The 22,853-nt window shown below is 35.9% G+C and overlaps 1 protein-coding gene across 4 annotated transcripts in view; it reads right to left on the bottom strand.

Moving 5' to 3' along the window:
• Positions 1–1,860: 1,860 nt before the first annotated feature.
• The window catches only part of LOC145692807 (uncharacterized), a 57,235-nt gene continuing 36,242 nt past the window's right edge, over positions 1,861–22,853 (bottom strand). The window contains exons 2-3 of one of the 4 annotated variants that reach the window (XM_081768295.1): positions 20,537–20,794; positions 1,861–3,299 (exon numbers count right to left, since the gene is read on the bottom strand). In XM_081768295.1, coding sequence (XP_081624421.1) covers position 20,794 — 1 coding nt within the window. In that variant the 3' untranslated portion in view covers positions 1,861–3,299; positions 20,537–20,793. The remainder of the gene's footprint in view (positions 3,300–20,536; positions 20,795–22,853) is intronic. The other 3 variants (XM_081768293.1, XM_081768294.1, XM_081768292.1) reach the window with 3 other exon arrangements.

Genomic DNA, 22,853 nt, shown 5'->3' with positions numbered 1-22,853 from the left:
CAGAATCCTGTTGTAAGGTCCATTATTGGTTGGGAACATGGTGGCACTCAGTGGTTTCATACACCAGGATGTCTACTAAAATTCCAAAATGAAATTTTGTGACCTTTTCTTCCCCAAACCATATAATTTAGTAACATTCTCAAGAGCGAATTGGACCGAATTTTCATGTATGCGACAGAAATGCGCTTTGCTTGCGATTTGGTAGCGTCTTACGGTGACCATAAATAGCTTTGGTGGTGAATTTTGACGTTTTATAGTACAAAAGTGTCCAGTCTATACTTATATTTGTACAGATACTTAAAAAATCGTGACCCAAAAGCTAAATTTCTTTACTTTTATGACCGTTTTCTGCTTTTGTGTCTTTTTCATGACTTTCGTGATCGATAGATACCCTGTACACAGTAGCCGATGTCTCCACCCCCATCTTCACGAAAATGTGGCAGTTTTGTGCTGTTGTGGCTCTCACCCGACCACACCATGACCGATACTGGGTAATGGGACCTTTGCACCCTAGAAACACGTTCAGTAGCTTGCACTGATAATTATGAGTATACACGGTCATTTTGAGCATTAGAGGACTACTCAACTGAACAGTTTGCCATAAAAGGGAACTGTGCTGTGACCATCTCATACGTAATGCTTGAGACGTTTGGCTTTCACCATCCGCTGCCAGCGTAATGCATCAGTCAATAAGTGTGCTGTTTGTAGGTTCTAAGTCTCAGGCCTTAATAGGAAACTCATGACATGAATGGACATCTCTCGAGACATTACTGAGTCCTGACGGGATTTCGTCAATTTTTTGCAGCTACAGTTTTAAGTACCTATGGTATCCTTATTGTGTGCGGTCTGGCACTACGCTACCGGTCATTGACACCGCTTCATTATAACGCTGGATGGTGCGGATATACTAATAGTTCACTAATTTGCAGGGACTTCAGGGCGGTCAAGAACCGTGGTGGTTAGCTACGTCCAACACAATTCTGCTCCGAATCCTCCATCATTACATATTCCCACTGGCACATGCCTCAACGTGAAATGAACCGACTCACGACCCACCTCACCTACAATACCGAAATGGCAGCACTCACTCATACTCAGCATGGTCAAACGGCGATCCAAATTTCTGACAATATTTGAAATAACTAGATACATACACATCAGTCTTCAAGTTTTGATGTCAAAATAGTACTAATTTCTTAATTTAATGCACTCAAACTTTTTAGTTTAACCCTTTAATTGGCAAGCATTGATAGCATTACCAAAATATTTAGTTTGCTTTTATGCTAGAACCATGTCTTCCTGATTATAATTTCGTAATTGTTGAAGTATTTTTGTACTTTAGTTATTGCCCTATTAGGGTAAAATATAAGAGTACTATCAGTGATTAGCATCAGTTTCGTTGAAATATTTTCCTACAGAGCAAGAAACCAGAAATACAAAAATAGAAAAAACTTTCGCAGAACGTAGGAGATAAAGCTTGTAGAATACTAAATTTGACTGTACCCTGTTGAAGATTACAAATATCTAAAGAAGCGACCCGCAAAATATCAAGTATATGAATATTGTATGAAAGCAATAATGCCACTTAAATGATCCTTGCGTGCGGATAATCTCAATAAAATGCGATGTTGCTTGAGAGCAACAATGCCAAATAAAGGGTTAAACTGTTCATTTAGGAAATGTTCAGTTCCAATACATCTGTTGCGTGAGGCAAATTCTTTGAAGTGAGGTTACTTAAGTACTTCACTATTATCACTAAATACGTAAAAGCAATGGTGTATCAGGAAACAAGCATACATATGGCACAAATTTTTTAAGAACATTTTTATTTGGAAACACTGAGTATACAAACGAGTCGGGTACAACACACATCTATTCACTACGGATGACTATGAAATGTTATTAACGAAACCCAGGATATTTTGCACATTTCAATTGTAAGTCTAAACGTACGTATATGGGAACTTTTAAGAATGAACATTTTTTAAAAAATGTGTCTTACGATGAGAATTTACTATGAGAGTGAAGAGTTCTTCCGCGAAACTCAACTTCGATTACTCACTCAGATCTTTTGCCTATCATCTCCAATGCCTTCGGTTCTCAATCTAGCCTCATTGTTAAATTTTCAATGACTAGCTTCAAATAGTAAGGAACTTTCATATTAAAAAAAAAAAGTTAAAATTTTTCAGTCAGTCGAACGAGACGAAAGGAACTGCTCAAGCGTAGGAGAATCAATTATTTATCCGTCGAATCCTGACCTCTCAACTAATTTCAATCCAGATACGCACAAAAATAAAGGACGGATTCCATGCTTTACATTATAAATGCCTTGAACACTAAAATGCGACATACACAATGAGTCAATTACATCATTCTTTTTTGATTAAGTATAAAAATTTAGACTTAGGAACTGGAACATGAAAAAAAAAATGTAATCGAAGTTGTTTTCACTACAGATATTGAATTAAGGATGAAACTCTTTTCAAGTGAGAACAAAATAGGTGCTAATATCCTGCTGGACCCCTGACTTCCACCAAGTACACAACACAGTACTAATATCTATACGCGTGTAAAGATACATTTTACTTTAAAAAATACTGGTAAAGTATATATTTTTAAAAAATACAAAAAGACTGTAATAACTAAAAACCTGTTCGAGATATTCATTGTAGACTGTGTTATGTATGGTTACTAAATACCATTTTAAATGCTTGCTATAAATTCTCATCCATCCAATATAGGATATACACATCAACATTCAACCTTCATCATTCCATACGTTTCAAGCTGTCATGTGCCTTCTGTAAGTAAACACATTACATCTGACAAATACGCATAATATTTACAACTACCCAACTCACTTTACATATGTACCAATAACTCAATCGGATTTTCTACCACTTGTGTCCATCTTCACATGTGCCATAATTCTTTGTACGATTATAAACCACCTTAATGTCCTATGCTAGATAAAGTTAAAAAAAATGCTTTAAAAAAAACTACGAAATAATAAAAACACAGAATATGGAATCTATAGTTCAATGAGAACACCGACAACTCAAACACAGAATAGTCTTCTTTCCAAAATTTATCGAGGCTCAAAACGGAATTCTGAAAATCCTTTATTTTAAGCCTTTCATCCGTTGGAACAAAAGAACCCATACTGCAGTTAAGTTCTCGCGTTCTCTGGACTGGACCACTTCACATAGATTCCTTAAAAGTCTTCACCAGGAGCTCGGGATCGGGGAATTTCTCCTTCCTTGGAGGTCCTAGTTTAATGCCACTCCACAGGACTGTTTCTGTAAAAACAAAATCAATTTATGTAAGCTCTCTTTCTTTTTATAATGTACATTAATACAGTGAAACTTCTGAATAACATATCCCTATCAGACGATTATTTGTTCATACATGAGACATCACAGAGAGGATTTACAGATTTATATTACTCACTACTCATATTATATGCAATATACAGTAATGTCTAAATGCTTATCATGGGGGATTTCCAAAACAGAGTGGGAGTGAAAGACGTTCCGCATAGAATTTTGGTCATACGACCCCATGATTTTTATTCATTACGAGGTCCAATCACGGCGAAATTAAAATACCGCTAATGTTACAATAATTATGTGAACATTCAAATAGACAGAAGATATTTTTGAGTTGATTTTAACGTCCCTTTTCAGCAGCGAGGCTATATGAGACGTGGACCTACTGATTAACGTGGAATCTGAACCACACGAGCTCCCGCCGGGAATCCAACCCGGGTCTCCCGCGCCACAGGTGCGTACGCTAACCGCTTAGCCACGGAGGAGCTCTAGATAGAAGATAATCGAAAAGTGGAACAAGAGCTCGCTGGACAATATTACTTTGCATGAGATACCGTTATCATGACTCACTTATCTGCTTTCGAATTCCAGCCGAAATCGGCATTTATTTTCGAGTTTCTAAATTGCTCCAAACGGAAAGCTACTAGGTGACTCAAAACTAGAAACAAATTAACGTTTGGAGAAGCACGTGGTACGCTGTTGCCACTTCGTGCGCACCCCGGTGACTTCAGCTGAAACAGTCTTGTGAGTCGTAACGAAAATCTCTATAAATATTGATTTGTTCGGATGGACGAAAGGATTTCTTTGTCGTCCCAGTTTGTGCGTTAGAAAGGAGGAGGCTCTGTATATATATATATATATATATATATATATATATATATATATATATATATATATATATATATATATATGTATGTGTGTGTGTGTGTGAGAGAGAGAGAGAGAGAGAGCTTGTGATTATAAAGAAAGTACTTTTTAATGCGTGTTTTTTAAAACAGTAGAACATTTTTAAAAATGCTTATGAGGAAAAAATGAAAAAATATACAAATCATGAAAATGAAAAGAAATTATAAAGCACATCTGGGATTCATCTGGAATTTAGGGCTGGGGGAAATATGCATTTGTTAGGAATTTGTCTACAAATATTTACAAATAAATAAATATATATTTATAATCTTGGTTCCGCTTGATTGTGAAGTTTTAGTGCCAAGGCTGTGAGGTTGAGGTGGAATTTACTGCCTGTTGGATCAGAACCTTGCGAAGCAAGTGGTCCACCGAGAATCGAACTTAGAGACTGCGTATATAAAGAAATCGTGGTCATTAGCGTCTTTGTTACGAAGAAACCAGGTTCATTTCTAACTTCTTTGAGTTTAACGTCTTAATTTCACGAGTATATATTACTTGTGGCTCCACAGTTCAACGTAGAATTCAAACCACATTCTGTCTTTCGGGAAGCGAACCCTCGATCTCTCACTGAAGACGAAAAAAGCGCGTCACTAAGTAAATCATATTGAATATGCAATGTTTGCACATGTTGATTACTACTGATTTTTTTTTTTCGAGTGAAAAGCTGTAACATACAGAAATAAGGATGATACTTGAAGCTAACCGTCCATCTCATTACAGGGATGAATATGCATAACAGGAAGAAATGTATTCAAAATCATTGCTATAAACCGTAATTAAAACAAAATTGTGTTTCCAATGTCTATGAAGAGGAAATCATTAGTTCATTGAATAAATCTGCTTGTAAGGAACAAGTATTTCTTCAATGGGATAAGCAAACAATTTTCGGTTCCCGCAATGAATTTTCTGGGTCTTAAATGCACGGACGACTCGCATAAATATAGTTTGAATTGTTCTTTACGTCGCGTAAAGCGTACTTTTAACAACCACAAGTGTTTCTTCTGCTGGAACTGATCTTTATTTTTTTTTTTTTTTTTTATTTTGGAATTCCTGCAGAAAATTTTTGAATTACAAGAGCTCATCGCAGAAAGAAAAAGGAAGTTCTGCCATCGGGTTATTAAGTGTTCTGCCTTTCAGTAGGTCCTGGGAGTAATGTTTTTTTTTCTTTCTTTCTTCATTTTTCAGTACACGATATAAACAAAAGAGCTCAAATATACAAATAATTACAGGATTGTATACGAACATAATCAGAGTGTGTACTAAAATTCCAAAACTAAATTTCGTAACCTTTTCTTTCCCAAATCATAAAATTTATTAACGTTTTTAAGAGGGAATTTGGGTGCTAACTGGGTCAAATTCTCATGCATGCGATAGAAGCGTCCTTTGTTTGCTATTTGGTAGCTTTTAAAGCCGACCATAGACATTTTTGGAGGTGAATTTTGATCTCTTATAGAACAAAATTTTCCAGTCTATACTCATATTTGTACAGTTTAAAAAATCGTGACCCAAAAGCTAAATTTCTTGACTTTCATGACCGTTTACTAATTTCGTGACCGATAGGCACCCTGATAATACTCGAATGCACATGAATATAAACAAGTAAACTAAATCTACGAAATCACTTCCACGCACAAAAACGAAAGATGAAAACAGTTTCTTTCTTCTGAAAACACGTGTTTACTAGCGGCAACATTGGAATGTTAAGGTCTGTTGTCAGGGAAACCCTCCACCCACTGTTGCTAAAAGGACGGTTATGATTTGACCCTCGCTGAATGATCCCAATAACTATGTGACGTAGATTCCTTTCTTCAAAACAAATCTGCACGTGTTTTTCAGCTGTTAACTTGCTTCTAGTTTTGAAAGCATTTTAAGCAAACTTTGGAGGGCTTCAAGGGATGGGAAAACCTATATAAAAATCGTGAAACAAAAACCTACAACCAGTTGTTTAACTCCAAGTCCAGTAAACATCGATAATATTTATCTCCCCTCCGCAATGCACATCGAAATTCCAAACCTCCTTTGGTGCCTTACGTCACGAATCTTATGCCCTGTCAAAATTTCCGAGTTCCTAGCTTAAGTGGTTCGGTCTGGACGTCATTAATCAGTAAGGACTTTTTATATATAGAGATTTTTTAATTAATCTACGCGATACGGAATTATATGTGATCATGTACACGGTATTAAAAATATCAGCAGTCGAGGAGTTTCATGGACTAACTTCAGAGACTGTCATTCGATCTTGATAAAATTTATATGGAACCTGGCAAAGCTACTCATCTGGAACCCAATCAAATCGGTTTATCTGGATTGAAGTTATGCCTGAACATGCACACAAATGAAGAACATTGGAGAGTGAGGGAAACAATGGTAACTCTCATTTTAAAAACGAGTGTTAAAGAGAAACAATAACACTCATGTAAGTTGAACTGTGGAAATAGTTCAAATTTGAAACAAGGTATTCACAGCATGCTGTTGTTTCTAACTTGAACTATTTCTACAATTCAGCTCACATGTGTGTTACTATTTTTTTTGCAGCCAACTAGTTTTTAAAAACAAGGGTTACCACTGCTTTCCCGTATACCCTTCAATTATAGTATAAACACACTGTTACAGCGTTCAGGAGTTTAATGGTCTAGCCCCGAGGATTATTGTTAGATCCTTGGAACATTTATGTGGAATAACCAGAAAAGAATACTTTCAAACAAAAAACATATTAAAATCAATACACCGGTGTCGAAGTTACTGAATATAAAGATATACATATTACAGTCGATAAGTTACGTTTCACACTGCACCGTTGACGTGTTTCATGGTATAGCTTCAAAGAAAAAGAAAAAAAAAAAAAAAAAAAAAGAAGAAGAAGAATCAAAGTCTGTGAACTTGTGTCAAGGTTATGCGTGAACATAGGCAGCTCAACTTGAGAACATCCTATTTTTATATATTAAAAAGAAGTATTCATCTCAGCTCTCACGATCAGAAACGTTACACACTACATATATTAATGGATTCAAGATGCTGCAGCCTAACTGATTTCAGAATTAAAAATCGAACCAAAAATCACGGCACATCACATCTCGATATATCTTAAGGTCGGTGTAAAGGAACAAGCTTTGCCGATAGATGTCACTACAATCTTCGTATCTCTCTTATGTAGTTTTTACCTTTCACAAAAATTCACGATTTCTCTTGCAAGTTTTAGCCTAGAGACTTCAAATTTTTCGAGAAGGAACTTCATAAACTATCGAAGGCAACAATCCTTGCCGATTTTTTATTTAGAATTTTCTTCATTTTTGAAATGGCTTGATTGTTGAAATGAATATTCAAACCTTTAACAATATAACTTTCAACAATGAAGAAAATTCTAAAAAAATCAGCACGGATTGTTGCCTTCGATAGTTTATGAAGTTCCTTCTCTAAAAATTTGAAGAGTCTAGGTTAAAATTTGTAAGAGAAATCGTGAAAGGTAAAAAATACATGAGAAAGATACGAAGACTGTAGTGACATCTGTCGGTAAAACTTGTCCCTTTAAACCAACCTTAATGCATATATAACCTATTATTCTATATTGTACTGCAAGAAATCTAAAGCGCAGACGATCGAGAACGACTACTTCGTTTCAAGAAAAGTAAAATTCCCTGATTTTCCAGGTCTGAGAGAACCCTAAAATCCCGATTAACCGAATCGCTAAAGAAAAGCTTTTACCAGAAAATATATATATATATATATATATATATATATATATATATATATATATATATATATATATATTGTGTGTACAGAAGCTGAATTAGGCCTATATTTAAAAACACTCCTTAAGGCTACCTTAACTCAAGGATTCCTTGAGAAGCCTTCCTTGACTGAAATCGGTATTTATAACCCTTCCTTGATGTCAAGGAACCCTTGAGTTCAAGGAAGCCTTAATGAAAATCTTTCCTTGACTCAAGGTAGCTATCGACTAACCTTAAGCCTTCCTTGAGTTCTTTAACAGTATAGAGATTCGTTTTCTGGCATAGAAATAAATGATTTTGTTGAATATGTCATGTATGTGGAAGAACAAATATTAAAAATATATTACTTTGCGATGACTAATGATGCGTCAAGACATACGAGGCACATGGAAAATCCACTGGAGCTGTATAACGATAATCAATTCTTTGAGAGATACAGGTAAGTCAACTATGCATCTTGATTTTAACTTTTATGCTAATTTTAATAACAGTAACATAGTGACAAAAATAACAAATATTCATTGTACACACAAAGTATGAGTAGTTCCACTCATTTTCCTTTACTTTTCTGGGAGTTTTTACAGTTATATTCTCTATGGATCATAGATCCTATTTTCGTTGGGCACTTCTCTCTTCGGACCTTTCGTTTTAACTATTTCGTCTTATTTTTGGAACCAAGAGACATTCACTTCATGGTGTTGTATTCCATGTTTAAATTGCTCTAATCATAATTTTCATTTAGCCATGCGTAAAAAAATTCCAAATATAATTTATAGTTTCAAGTTTACCTACATGTTATTTTAAAAATTAACTGCAATAACAAAATAGGTTGGGATGGTTTAGGTTAGAATAGCTTATTTTATTAATTTTCACAGTAGATCCTTGTAATACATCTAGTGCAAGATACAATAACATAAGAACCATACGCATGGGTGCTGCACAAGGTTAAGACAGAAAATCATGCAACTCAGGAACCAAGGAACATGAAGATAAAAGGAAGTAGGACTTTATATATAGCCTATTACCAAAATTCATTACTTGTATAAACAAATCTTATACTTGATACTGGTTTGTGTTTGTGTAAAATTAAATTGGCAGAAGGAAATTATTTACGTGTTCAACTTGTATCTCAATATATCAGCACGTTCGTATAATTAGATTAAGAATGTAGTGTTTTGTTGTTTTTAGCCAAGAAGTATAATGCAATTGTGTTATAGAAGGGAAGCAGACACTAATTACATAACATGTAAAATGTTTACGATTTGTTACCGAAGTAGACACAATATTAGGTTAGGTAGGCATTAATTGTACACAATGTAAAATTTTCACAATTTGGTACTATTCCAGATTAAGTATCCATGTTTAAATTCATTAATTATGACTTCTTTTGCTCAGGAAATGGTTCTTGTAAATTGTTTCTTATGGAAGGAATTCCATTCATATGTGTAGATTAATTTTAGGGGGACTTAAACATTATATGACATACTCTGTGCAGACATGCCGTAAAAACGACAGTTCAAAAATCAAAAATCGATTTGTGATAGATAGCCTTTAAAAAGCACGAATGTTATCTAAACGAGTCAGGGCAGGGCGAAACTAATGGCCCCGCTCTGTAGCAAGGGGCTACGTCCGAAGGGAGCAGGCGCGTCAGTGACGGTTGTTAGTTTTTTAAGCTTTGGTTTCCTCCATATTATTGTACGTTAAATATACGCTGCTCGACTTGAGTGTCATTTACCATTGTGATATTCCTCATGTTTCATGAGATTTTCAGCTGGGATACAGGGACATTCATAGAATACACCTGTGTAGGAGTAATGTTAAGGAAATTATGAGGAGCGGACATTAATGCCTATTCGGTAATCCATATCTCCGCGCCTGGTTATTTCCGTAACATGTCTCCTGCACATGCGTATTGTACAAAGGTTCATGTACTCAAAAACCGGTCTCGCTTTCATTGTTCATATATTCGCCCTGGTCATTTCTGTAGCATGACTTCTACGCAGAAGTAGAATTTCATTTTGAAGTATGAAATAAAACGACAGTAACCTAACCTAGCTACTAACGCCACACTTACTTTCGTGCTCCATACTGGTCATGGCCTGCCTTCCACCTTTAAAGTCCGCGAACACGCTCATTTGATTTTCAAGTATTAACTGGAAATGTTTAGGTTAGGTTTTATTTCTGTTGATCATAGGTTTATTACACAAAGTGTGTCGATTTTGGTTTTAGTTTCAAACTGTATTCATTTCTCGTTTCAGGTTTTGGTTTTAAGCTGTATTCTTTTTTCGTTCCAGGTTTTCGAAAGTAATATTTCTGAGATAAATTTTTCCATTACTGGGAGACGATTTAGAAAATATTATTTTGTGGGAACGTTCACTACCAGCAATTCTGAAAGTACTCACGGTTTTAAGATTCTATGTGAATGGGAACTATCAGGTAGGCGCTATTTTCTTTGAAGCACATAACATATGAATTAAAAAAAATGTAGTCTGCCATTTTCACTATGTTTTCTTCAAAAACTAGTTTAATATTTTATTGCTCAATATTACCAGTAGTAAAATCATGTTTCTCTTTCATTAATTTCAGACCATACTATTATATACGAGGGTCACTACGAAAGTTTTGAAATGTGAAATAACTTACATAATTAAAATCAATTTAACACTTACATTTTCTCAAAGTATTCACCATTACACTGTACACTAGGGTGGAGTGAAAAATTGAAGTTTGCACATCGGTATTCTAATAGTGAGGGATTATTGCTTCTTAGTAAGTATTTTAAAAATCAATACCTATTATCTTTGGGTGCCACCAGCATGGTTAACCCTTTCCTTCCGCAAAATTTTCCAACTTTTAGGTTGGCGAGCAAGGAGACTAGAGGAGAGAGGGGGTTGATATCCTGCCAAATAATTGTCTTAGAAACTTGAACTAAAAAGAATTGAAATGGAGAGTATGTGTTTTCATTCTGCCAAAGCATTTTACAATACTCAGAGTGAAAATATTTCAAATTTTCGTGCTACAAATACAAGGACTGCTACAAATACTGGCAGAAAGGGTGGAATAATACGACGTTTAGAAGAGTCTGTTCAGAGACTTTTGCAATGGTTGGTTTGTCTGCTGCACGTAAATGAGCTCCCTTTAAGACACTTGCTAGAACCAATTGATGGTAAGACAACAGGTCCTCATGCATTTTCTGGACAGATTGGAAGAAAATTGTTAAATTGTGGAAACCAACCAGTTGTGTAATAAGATGTAATTGAGAGCCATCTTTCAGCTTTCGAGAATTATAATGATCTCAGTGCGGATCAGAAATATTTGTATGAGATTTGCAGGGTAGCTTCAAATGGAGATTTTCCTGATTCTTTGGCAAAACGCTATCCAGGAAACATTTCGCACGTCAAGTGGGTTCCTACAGCAAACAGAATTAATCGATTGTATGTAGCTACATCAAACCCTTCAGAAGAATTAAAAGTGCTCTCTCAGTATGTTGTAAAAGTGTATGCGCCAGTTTGGTTCAGCATAAAACAAACATTTTTGCACAGATGGATCAAGACGTTTCTTCAAAATAATTCAGTTATCGCGCTTCCTTCCTGAAAAGTACAAGGCAGTCATTGATCCTGTACTTCAAAGAAATGGATATTTTGCACATCCTGAAAACATTCTCCTCTCTATGATGACAGATGAGAAGAAACATATCAGAGAACTGGACTTAAGACGAGTCCTTAAAGCAAAAACCTCGCAAATTCCTGGAATCAGAAATTACGACATTCCTTTAGTCAATTTTGAAGCTGAAGACTACACAGAACTCATAAACTGAACAGCTTTGGCTATAACTTGTCCCCTCCCCCCATTTATTATGGATCTCACTGCTTCGAATATTCATAGAGTCATTCAAGGTGATACCACAAATATTGAAATTCCGAATATCCCATGCCTTAGCCAAGCTGTAGAACGATGTGTAAAATTGGTGACAGAAGCATCGTCTTGTGTTTGTGGTGTAAGTGCACGAGATGGATACATAAGGGCAAGACTCGAGTCCCGAAGACGTACGCCTGTCTTCAACACAAAGTCAGAGTTTTCTACAGTGTAATGTATGTTGACAAGTATCTTCACATATTATTTTGATGTGAAGTTTTCCTAGCTCATTTTAAAGAATAGAAAGTAATGTATTTTGTCATGTCTCCACATATTATTTGTATATTAAGATTTCCTAGGTTATTTTCAAACTGAGATCAGAAATGTTCATGTCATTACATGACTTTTCTTATATTTGCAATTAATCTAAAAATTGTGTGAAGGTGTCTATTGTAACATACACTACATACAAAAACCTAAATCTTATGTTTGTACTGAGTGGTGTATTTTTGTCATCTTTTTTTAAATATAATATTATAAAGCTTTCTTAGCTTATATTCAAACAGACAAGAATGAAAAATCGCCTCAGTAACTTCTCTAATATTATTAATATACAGTATTTATTAATGATGCCTGTAGTTGAGTATATACGTAGGGTAATACAGACTGCACATAAATCTAGTCCAATTTTACGTACAAGTTAGTGTTCTTTTTATGTTTGTTCACATATGTTTATAAAGATTTTCCAACTGATTTTCAAACTAAGAAACAAAAAAGTTGATTTTATGAAACTTGTGTAATAATTATAAAGACGTTGTATTCGAATATAGTGAGGTTTCTGTGATACAATATTATTGTATAACAACTTTTCCGAACAGAAAAAATGCCTCATTTCACAATACTGTTAAAAATACATATTTCAGCCAAATTTCAAGTCCGTATAGCTTTCAAAGGAAATGACTCAGGAGACTAATATTTCTGTGGCACAGTACTCTAATGGTGAGGCAACTTTTTCTCTCTATTAGAAAAAATAATACAGAAAAAAAATAATTTTGTCCATTTTACCAATACGGATAAAAATATTGGATTTCAGCCAAATTTCAAGTCCCGTGTGGCACCCAAAGGAATTAATTAACGAGACTAATATTTTTCTGATACAGTACTCTAATGGTAAGGCAACTTTTCCGCCCTATTAGAAAAATTAATTCCAAAAAAAAATTTTAAACCACTATTTCACTCCACCCTACTGTACACACTTTTGCATCCTCGAAAACCACTTTTGGAAGCAGTGTTGCCAGTCTTTTTCTTCAAGTGTTGCAAGATCATTCTCGTAAGCCACTACAGCTTCTTCAGGGCTGCAAAATCTCTTCCCACGCATGCGATCTTTGATCCTGGGGAACAGAAAAAAAGTCACACGGGGCCAGGTCAGGGCTATATGGCGGATGAGTCATAAGTTTGACCTCCGTAGATTCTAAAAACTGAATTGTGATGTTGGCCGTGTGTGTGGGCGCGTTGTCATGATGAAGCAGGATCCCACGCAATCCAGTTTTTGGACGCCGTTCCCGAAGCTTCTGGAACACTTTTGTTAGGCAAACAGTGGTGTACCACTGAGCAGTAACAGTCCTTTGTTCTTCAAGTGGAACAGTTGCTACATGGCCAGATTTGGAAAAGAAAGTTGCGACCGTCTTCTTCCCCACACTTCGCGGTCGCTTCACTTTCGTAGGTGGATTTTCGTCTGGAAAGATCCAAACTGTAGACTGGCGTTTATTTCCAGGGACAAATTGATAGATCCAAGTCTCATCACCAGTAACAATGTCAGAGACGCGTTGAGAATTGTCTCCATCGAATCTTGCAAGCATTTCTTCACACCATTCCACACGCATGCGGTTCTGCTGTTCAGTCAAAGTATGAGGCACCCAACGAGATGAAACCTTCCTGTGCCGAAGATGATCATGAAGAATTTTTGTTACTGCCGGCGATCCAATGTTCTCCGTAGATTCATTGTCCTTGAAAGTTGTTCGAGGATTTTCTCGAATCATTTGTTCCACATCAGCAATGTTTTCATCTGACACAGCTGTTGCCGGACGTCCAGCTCTCTCTTCATCTTTAAGCGATGTTCGGCCTCTTCTGAATTCAACAAACTACCGAAAAATTGGAGCAAGGTCCCCAAATGCCCCCTGCAAACGGTCAAGGCTTTGTGTCTCGTTCATACCACCTTTGGAATCGTAAAGGATCATTGCCCGAAAATGTTCCCTTTCGAGCTCCATTCTAGACAGCCGAATATACTGCTCACATCAACAAACAAGCGAAGGCGATATGGCCACGCCGATAAGCGAGGCGAGTTGAAACTTGTTTCGCTTTTTCGCTCTGGATACCGCTACCGAACGCAGTTGTTGGAATTCAAACACTGTGCCACAACAATGCGTATCTCAAAACTTTCGTTGTGGCCCTCGTACTGGGTTACGCTTCGTATAATAGAAAATATAGAACTTTGTAGTCCCCAATAAAGTGTTACAGCACCAAACACACGATACAATTTCGATTATTTAATGGTGTTGAACATTTCACAGCAAAATTTTATTTGTCACAAACAGTAGGTACCAGCGATCATGTGATTATATTTTAATGGCGAATTATACAAAAAAGGTTTATGTTCTTATCTTTGTCTTATCTTTCCTAATAATCAACATTTCAATCTTTTCCATAATTGCTCTTTTGTTTTCTTGAAAGTTTTGCAGCTGAAAACCACGATTCAGTGCTAGATATCAGTTTAACTCTGATGAATCAATCGCATAATTCGCAATACCCTTTGTTAATATCAAAGTCACTTTCGTAATTAATTTATATCATACTTTTAGAAAATAGCTCAGAACAAAAATAACAACAGAATAAATCAATTTATTCCTAGTTCCATGATTTTCAACAAGATAAAGAACTATACAAGTTGTTAAAGAAAAGAATATACACGTAGGTATTTCTTCCTATCAACAATTCGCGAAATGATGTCAAGAATATACCTTCGGGTTCTTGTTCGGATTTTAGCAAACTCTCTTTCGAGAATAATAAAACTAGTTTATTCTCCCATTGCATCCTCATAATTGATAATTGATAAAATTATGTAGGTGAGTCTTAGCTACAGCATTTGATGCAAAATAACATTATCTAAGAAACTTAGTTATAATTTTCATTTTCTGATTAATTTAATTTATTTTACAGATAATAAACAAAAACAACTGTAAATTAGGGTTGTTAAACTTAACGGCAGTGAGGCTGCTCCAAAAGGGATTTTATTAAAAACTAGCTAATAATTACCATTTTCCATCTACTCATTCCTACAATCAAAAGTAGACACAAATGTGACTTTCCATAATTATAGGTAGCGTTGTTTCACACGGGAAAGGTGCATCTGAATAAATTTTGAAGTTGCAAAATTAGCAAAAAAGATTCCAGTAAGAATATTCCTGATGTTTTTTAATGTAATGTATTTCTGTGCTTGTTTTACAGATACACATTGAAGATAACCAATTTCATGAGCCACCCAACAATTTGCCAGATGTGATTGATTCCCCATTCCTGAAGTTCAATTTCATCAAATGGCTAGTTTTCCTAGAGTTGTAGGATATATTGACTGTAGATATATTCCAAAAAGAAATCCTCGCAGGAAAAGCACTGAAACATTTAGAATCAAGAAATGCATCTTTAGTGTTAATGTACAAGTGGTGAGTGGCCCAAATAAAATGGACAACATAAAATATTACTTAAGAAGAAATATTGGAAACGGTTAGCTATTCTTGCACAGAGACCAAAATGTTTAGAACAGAGGAGTGTCCATGTGTATGTGTCATACAAAGGCTTCAATATATTGATGTTTGTGCGTGCGTATTATGTAAAAACCAGAAACGTTCTCTGTCAACGGATCCACCTCGTGACAATGATTCTTCTAATGACTGATCAGTTTGTATTACTAATTTGATTGTAGTCCTTATTCCATCTTTATCCCTGTGTATTCATACTATGATAGCTATTTTGAAAGTAAGCATAGAGCAAATATCTGTGATATTGCAGCACCAAATATTCTAACAAACAATGTGAAGTTTTAATATCGGTTATTGATTACTATATTCTTAAGAAATTTACCACAGTAAATAAACTTCTCTCAGTATATTTGTAACTATTTGTTGTTCGAAATTTTATTTTTTATAACTTCATGCAGAACAAACATTGTCGTACAAACCATTGCTACTCACAATGTCCATGCTTGGCTACTCGGCGCCCATATCGTATTTATTTATTTATTTTTTAAGTGATTATCAGACGTTTTCATAGGACGGTAATATATATGTTCAATACCTTTTCAATATTGTTTTCATTTCAATCAATTGTAAAATCTATTCTTTAAAAAAATGCCAAGTAGACTTCATTGTAACCCTACGTCACAAACTTTAACATTTTGTTCTACTGTATGCGGCAAAACAAACGGTACTGAAATCACATCGTTGACAATTATTTATTTTTGTACAACATAATGAAACATAAGAAAGGTTGGCAAATGGATGTCAATTAAATGTTACTCAACACTTACAGTAAATTTACAAGGAAGCATTTTTGTACATTGTGTATTCAAAATGTTGAACATTATGTCGCACATATTCTTTATAGCGGTCCTGTAGATCGATGAACATTTTAGTAAACACGGTTTGCTGGAATGACAAAGCAAATGACCGAATCTTTTCTCTTAACTCCGGTATAGTGGTTAGAAGTTATCTGTTAGGAAAATTGCTTCCTTCAGCATGCCCGTATGTAGGCATCTCGAGTCATGAGGTGAGGGGAGTGGGAAGGATATGGAAAATCCGTTCCACAGGAAATCAAGCGATGTCCAAACGCTTGTGAGCAGAAGGGTAAGTGACTCACTTGCAGTGTGGGCAATAGCTTCGTCTTGCTGCATCCATTGTTGTTAAAGACAGATTTTTTGTGTGGTAAAAGCCGCACAAATCATGCAAGACAGAGTCAATAATCAACTGTCGATTGACATGGCGATCAAAGTACACATGGCTCTTCATCACTGAACCATATGTTACTTATGAAATCATAATCTTCATATGCCATAGCTAACACTCCAGAGCAATACAGTAGACGTCCACGCTAATCTCTTGCAGTGAGACGCTGCCCCTCACCTTATGAGCGGAAATATTGCTCGAAACTAAGTACCTTCTCCTCTGTTGTGAGCAACATTATCTTTGCACCAACTGCAAACTACGCTAGTCCACACACAACAGAGCACACATGTGGCGCACACAGCTCATACCACATTGCATCTGAGCGCCACCCGTACGCGAATTTCAGTACTGTTTATTTTCACGCATACTGTACATAAAATGAACTAGTTCCCTGAGTTTCAAAGTCAGGGAAATAATATTATTATAATTTAGTTAGAAAAGTGATATTCTTCTCAATAACGTTTACTTCTAGGCGTTTTTACCTTATTTCTAATAGTTTAACTTATGCGTCACAAAGCAAGTATAATAACACCATGTTTAAAGATGGCGACACTATGTAAGATTTGTACTAACCAAAGATACTTTTACCATTCATTATAGTTTGATCAGAATGAGGTTTCTATCTGAATTCTGTGAGGACTTATAATTGTTGAAATTTCATATCATTAACCGTAAATGATTCCGAAATGTGGATATCTCAGTAAAAGAAATTAAAAAGCCCCACTCCTTTCTCTTCTCCCTTCTTTTCTTCTCTTCTACAACAAGTATGAAAAAACGAAACACCTATTTAGTTATTTTGAATGATGGGTCCATACACTCAATTTCATGTCTATGCCATTAAAGAAATCCGATATATGTTTCCCATCTTTTTTTTTTTTTTTTTTTTTTTTTTTTTGCCTCCTAGGACAAATACGAAAAAGCGCTGAAACATGTAATAAATTATTTTAAATAAAAAGTCCAAATACCAAACTTTATGCCTTTAACGTTAAGGAACTCCGAGATATGGCCATCTTATCATATATGGAAGTTTTATGATAGTAACTGTAATCTCACAGGTTTCGTTTCTTGTTCACTTCGTTTTCTTCCTTTCTAGGTGAAATATTAAAAGAAAAACGCTAAAGTACATGACTTATTATTTTATGTGAGGAGTGCAAACACTAAATTTTATGTCCCTAACCTTAATAGATTCGAGTTATGGATTCCTTATAATAATTATAATCCCCGTCCCTTTTTATTCCCAACCTCTTTTCTACTTTTCTAAATCAAATATGGAAAAAAGAAAACGCTGAAACGCGTATCTAGTTCTTTAAAATGAGAAGTCCAAATGCAAAATTTCAGGCCTCTAATCTTAAGAGATTCTGAGATATGGGCATATTATTACTGCGTCATCCCATAAGCAATGCCATATATTTGCACCGTGAGGAAAACAACGATAACACTACCGTTAGCTAGGAAAATAGTCTCCATCGGACTCCACAACACTCTGGCACCTGTCAACCGGTTATTGAATCCACCGCTGAAAGAAATCACCAGTCCTGGAGGCAAATAACTGGGTCACAATTCGTCGCATGCCTTCCTTATCTAGCAATGTTCACCTGAAAGGTGGTTTTATAGGCTGCAAAAAACAGTTGTCTGTTGGTGCAAGATGTGGTAAAAACGCCGCATGGGAATTTTCTTCCAAATACATTTCTCGATCTTATCACAGGTCTTCCTTGACGTGAGTGGGCGTGGAAGAGCACACCATGCCAAGAACCGGAGTAAGACGTTTCTTCAACAATGCAGTCCGTATGGGTTTAAGTTGCTGGCAGTAGTCACCTGCATTGATTAGATCTTATTACGTGGCAATAACTCAAAATGGATTATACCATGGATATCCCACCAAACATTCAATATTACTTCACAGGGATGGAGGTCGTGTTTTGGCCCAGTTCCTGTGGTCATCTCCTCTTTAGGTACTCACTGACGTTTACGTGTAATGTTAAGGTAGAGGCCCAACTTTTTATTCCTTGTCACAATTCTGTCCAGAAATGCTCATGTCTTTGACATATGAAAAGAAACTGTAAATGTCACTAACTGCTGCTTCTGTTGAGGCGTTAGTGCATTGGATACTCATTTACCGAGTTTTCACACGTACTTAAGGTCCTGCAATGGCGATGAACGGTCGAAATAGGTGACACGGAGTTCCCTGCCCAGTTCTACAACAATATACATTGAATTTGCCTTCACTGCTGTTCGCAAGGGTTCTTGCTCAGCTGCACAGATTAGTAGGGGGGCTTACGGGAAGTATCCTGCACTTTGTGTTAAAAAGGTGCCACTCAGATATGTTGTTCCCCTGATCCAACTAAGCAGGAATCGAAGTGGCCCCACTCCGACAGGTGGCCAGAATCCAATATGGCGGCTATCAAAGATGGCCGCCTCTGCGAATTCATAGTGTTGGTTTTAGAGGCCTATATCTCCTTAACTAATAGTCCAATCTTCACGATTCAAAAACTAAACGACGTAGAAGATAACAGGGTCTAAAACATTAGCAAAAGGTTTTACCTAACGCTGAAATTAACACCTACAGAAATTATTTAATTTGGAACTTTACATTTCTTATGATGGAGTTTACTCATATTTTTTAAAATAACAAGTAAACGGCTGGGAATATCGAAAAAGACGTCGTATAACTTTTTAAAGAGTGTTAAATTATCTTTTGTTTGGCGTATAGTTCATTCAGATTGGTTAATAAACAACGAAGTTATGACAATTTAAAGATTCGCGTTGAGTCGATTGATTTTCCCAAATATCGATCGAGAGTTCATTTACCGTAAAAAAACATCACTGATGGATGCTGCATTGTACGAAACAAATCATTCTTTTGTGATGTAATCTTCATAAGTCCCACTTTCACCAGAAGCACAAAGTAGCCTGACCAATAGGCCCGTATCCAGAAGGGTCTAGGGGGGCCGGCTCCCCCTAAATTTTTGCTGACCCCGTAAAATTTTCACGGTAGGCTTGCAAATGAACTATAATACGGTGATGAACTATAATATGGTTGGATCGGGTCCCCCTAACTTCAGTCAGCCCCCCCCCCTACATTTTTGGACTGGCTACGGGTTTGCTGATCAAGCCCGGTTATGAATCCAATATGGCGGCCATTAATTATGATTCATAAAAATTAGTTTCTTTCGAAATATTGACCTGAGTATCTAGATTTTTAAACGAAGACGGACAAAATAATATCACCTATTCCATTACTATTCACTTTTACACATGAATCAAGTTTAAGAATATCTTAAGAAAATACGTGCGTAGCGTCACGATAGAAAAGTTTTATGGTTTCTTCTGAATTGAAAGAGGAACTGCACAGGAAGAATAAGAAGTAAGTTCTGTCTTTAAACCATAGACATTGGCTTTATATCATTTACAATATTATATGGAAATTACATAAAGCAATATATTGTTATAAATTAGAACGTAAATAATTTCTTTCGTATTGTAAGAACAGAAACACAACGCAAACACTTGATTCGATAATTTGAAATTCACAATATATCTTTTGGATTTTTACGTGTACAAACAGTTTTATGATTTCGAGGAACAGTTAATATTACTTTGTGTACAAGCTATTCTATAAAGAATCATACATTTAAGTTTATCTATTTATTGGTACGTTTCCAACGTGGTGTAAATTTACTGTGGATCAACTGAATTTTCAAAAATAATGAGTGCTACTTACATGAAAGTTTTATTGGTCTAGATCTTCGTTTTCAGTTTCCATCACCTTTGCACATGTTCCCAACACATAGAACAAAAAAGCAGCACGGAACGCTTGCACTTCTACAACGATATCTTGTGGTACATGTCTTGCAGGCACATTTCAAAAAGAGTTTCCTACATGCTTCCTATACAACTGGAATGGAAGTCCATGTTAGAGAAAGTTTACTTCCATTGTCAGTCCATCCCAGTTTACTGATGAAGGAATATGTGCTGTCTTCTGTGGTAAAAAATCACAGTCGAAAAAAAAGTGATATATTTTAAATATTATTCATACAGGTGGAAAAACTAGAGATTAATTTATTTCTCTATGCTCATTGAATTAGAAGAGACCAGAAGTCTCCACCTAACAGTAAAAATTCTAAAAATTGTCCTATGCTACGTGACTTCTGTAGGTGAGTGGGTCACAACAGAAATAGGTTAAGAGGAATTTAACCACAGTTACACGATTCATATAAAAGACTGCCGTAAATTTGCTTCGGGGTTCAGTTGGGACAGTGGAGAAGCAAGGTAGTTGTTTTAAAGAAGTCTTCATCGTACAGAACATTGAGATGGATCTCTCCTGCCCGTCAAAGGTTGGAACTTCTGGTCTCTTCTGCCGCATAATTCTGTAAGTGACGATCCTTTTACTTATCCCATAATTTGGAGAAATGTTGAATTGTAATGTTCAATAGGAAATGTTAAGAACTCTTACCATGTAATAGGAAATGTCTCCCATCTAATTCATAAATATTCAATTAACTAGCTTTCACTTTTTTATTAGTTATTAATTTTGTAACTACATTTAGTTTGTCATTATATTTCAATAAATCATTTAAATGTACTAGCAACCCTTTTAACATCATTTAAATTTGTTTCCATTATAATTAAAGGTGTATCTTATTTAGCTGTGACAGGCATTTTGGTTAGCAAATGCTCTTAACAAGATGTTTCAATTACATAGACAGAATAGTACACCAAAGTACACAAAGGTACACCACATGGCTCCCCGGCGGGGAATCGAACCCCGGTCTCCCGCGTGACAGGCGGGGACCCCCTTGTTCACCTAAGTATTTACCTGTAGCCCACCCACTCTTCAAGCAATCTTCTACCTCCGCATATTGATAATTGTGATCTCTTAAGTCAGCTGTGTCCCTACTACAGTTACAATATTTTATACTTTGTATATAATAAAATATGCCTTAGTTTTAAGTTTAATATGTATATATTTATCGTTTCAAACAGAATGTCTCTATTAATATATTCAGTTATGGGAAATTATTAAGGGAAAATTTATTTTATTACTATCAACATAGTTTCATTCTCTCCTCATTCTCTCAGTAAAAGGGAATCTCTCTTGAGACATCATTATCATTATTTTACCCGTATTTAATTGACTATTGTCTCAGTAATATGATTATGTGGGAGCTTTTTCTATTGGTAATACGGATCATCATCCTATGAATTAACTATAACTGGCATGAAGGAAAAAAAAAACCTTTTCTGCCTCTCTTTACCGTTTATGACACACCTCCTTCATCCTATCTTAACTACCAAGACACCCAAAATACGTCACAAATCACAAGCAGAAGGACTTCTACCAGTGACCTCCAGAAGCTGATCCTAGGACGACCTTATGAGAATCCTGCTGATCCAGAGCTGTTCCATGGAGACCTGCCTGCAATCATCGGAGTTACTACCCGAAGCTGCATATCAATACTATATTGAATCCCAGCTTGGTTCTCCAACTGTCCTCAATATCTCCAGGAAACTGCATTAAAGCCTTTTGAACTGGAAATATCTTAGGCTTATAACTGTGCTCCCCAAAGTACTTCACGACGTGATACAGTGCCAGCTAACAGACTATGGGTTCTACAATGCTTTGCAGTGCATCTCACAGCTTCTAAGTCCATGGTTTTCATCCAGTGAAAATATAGGATAAAGATCTTCGTAGCTCGGTTACGAAGCCATGCAAATGTGTTATATTAATAACACTTCAATCTTAAGATTAAAAACACTGACCCATCTTATAAACACTCGTTGAGACTATGTTCTTACAATACGATCAATATATCAGTGTGACTAATAAGTATAAGTAAGTGACAAAAGTAAACGACGGCATAACATGGAGTGGACTTCGATAACGGACCACTAGAACTGTCGCCCCTTTTGTGCTTTAACTTTGTCTACCAAGTGAACACTCGCTGGGATACACAATCACGAATTGAATTTGCTGTGTGTGTGTGTTTTTTTTAAAGAAGAAGGCTCATTTATAATCAAATACGTCGAACTTTACACCC

The sequence above is a fragment of the Thermobia domestica genome, chromosome 8 (assembly GCF_964235325.1).
Source record: "Thermobia domestica chromosome 8, izTheDome1.hap1.1, whole genome shotgun sequence".
Taxonomy (NCBI): domain Eukaryota; kingdom Metazoa; phylum Arthropoda; class Insecta; order Zygentoma; family Lepismatidae; genus Thermobia; species Thermobia domestica.
This window is presented reverse-complemented; position numbering and strand designations above follow the sequence as displayed.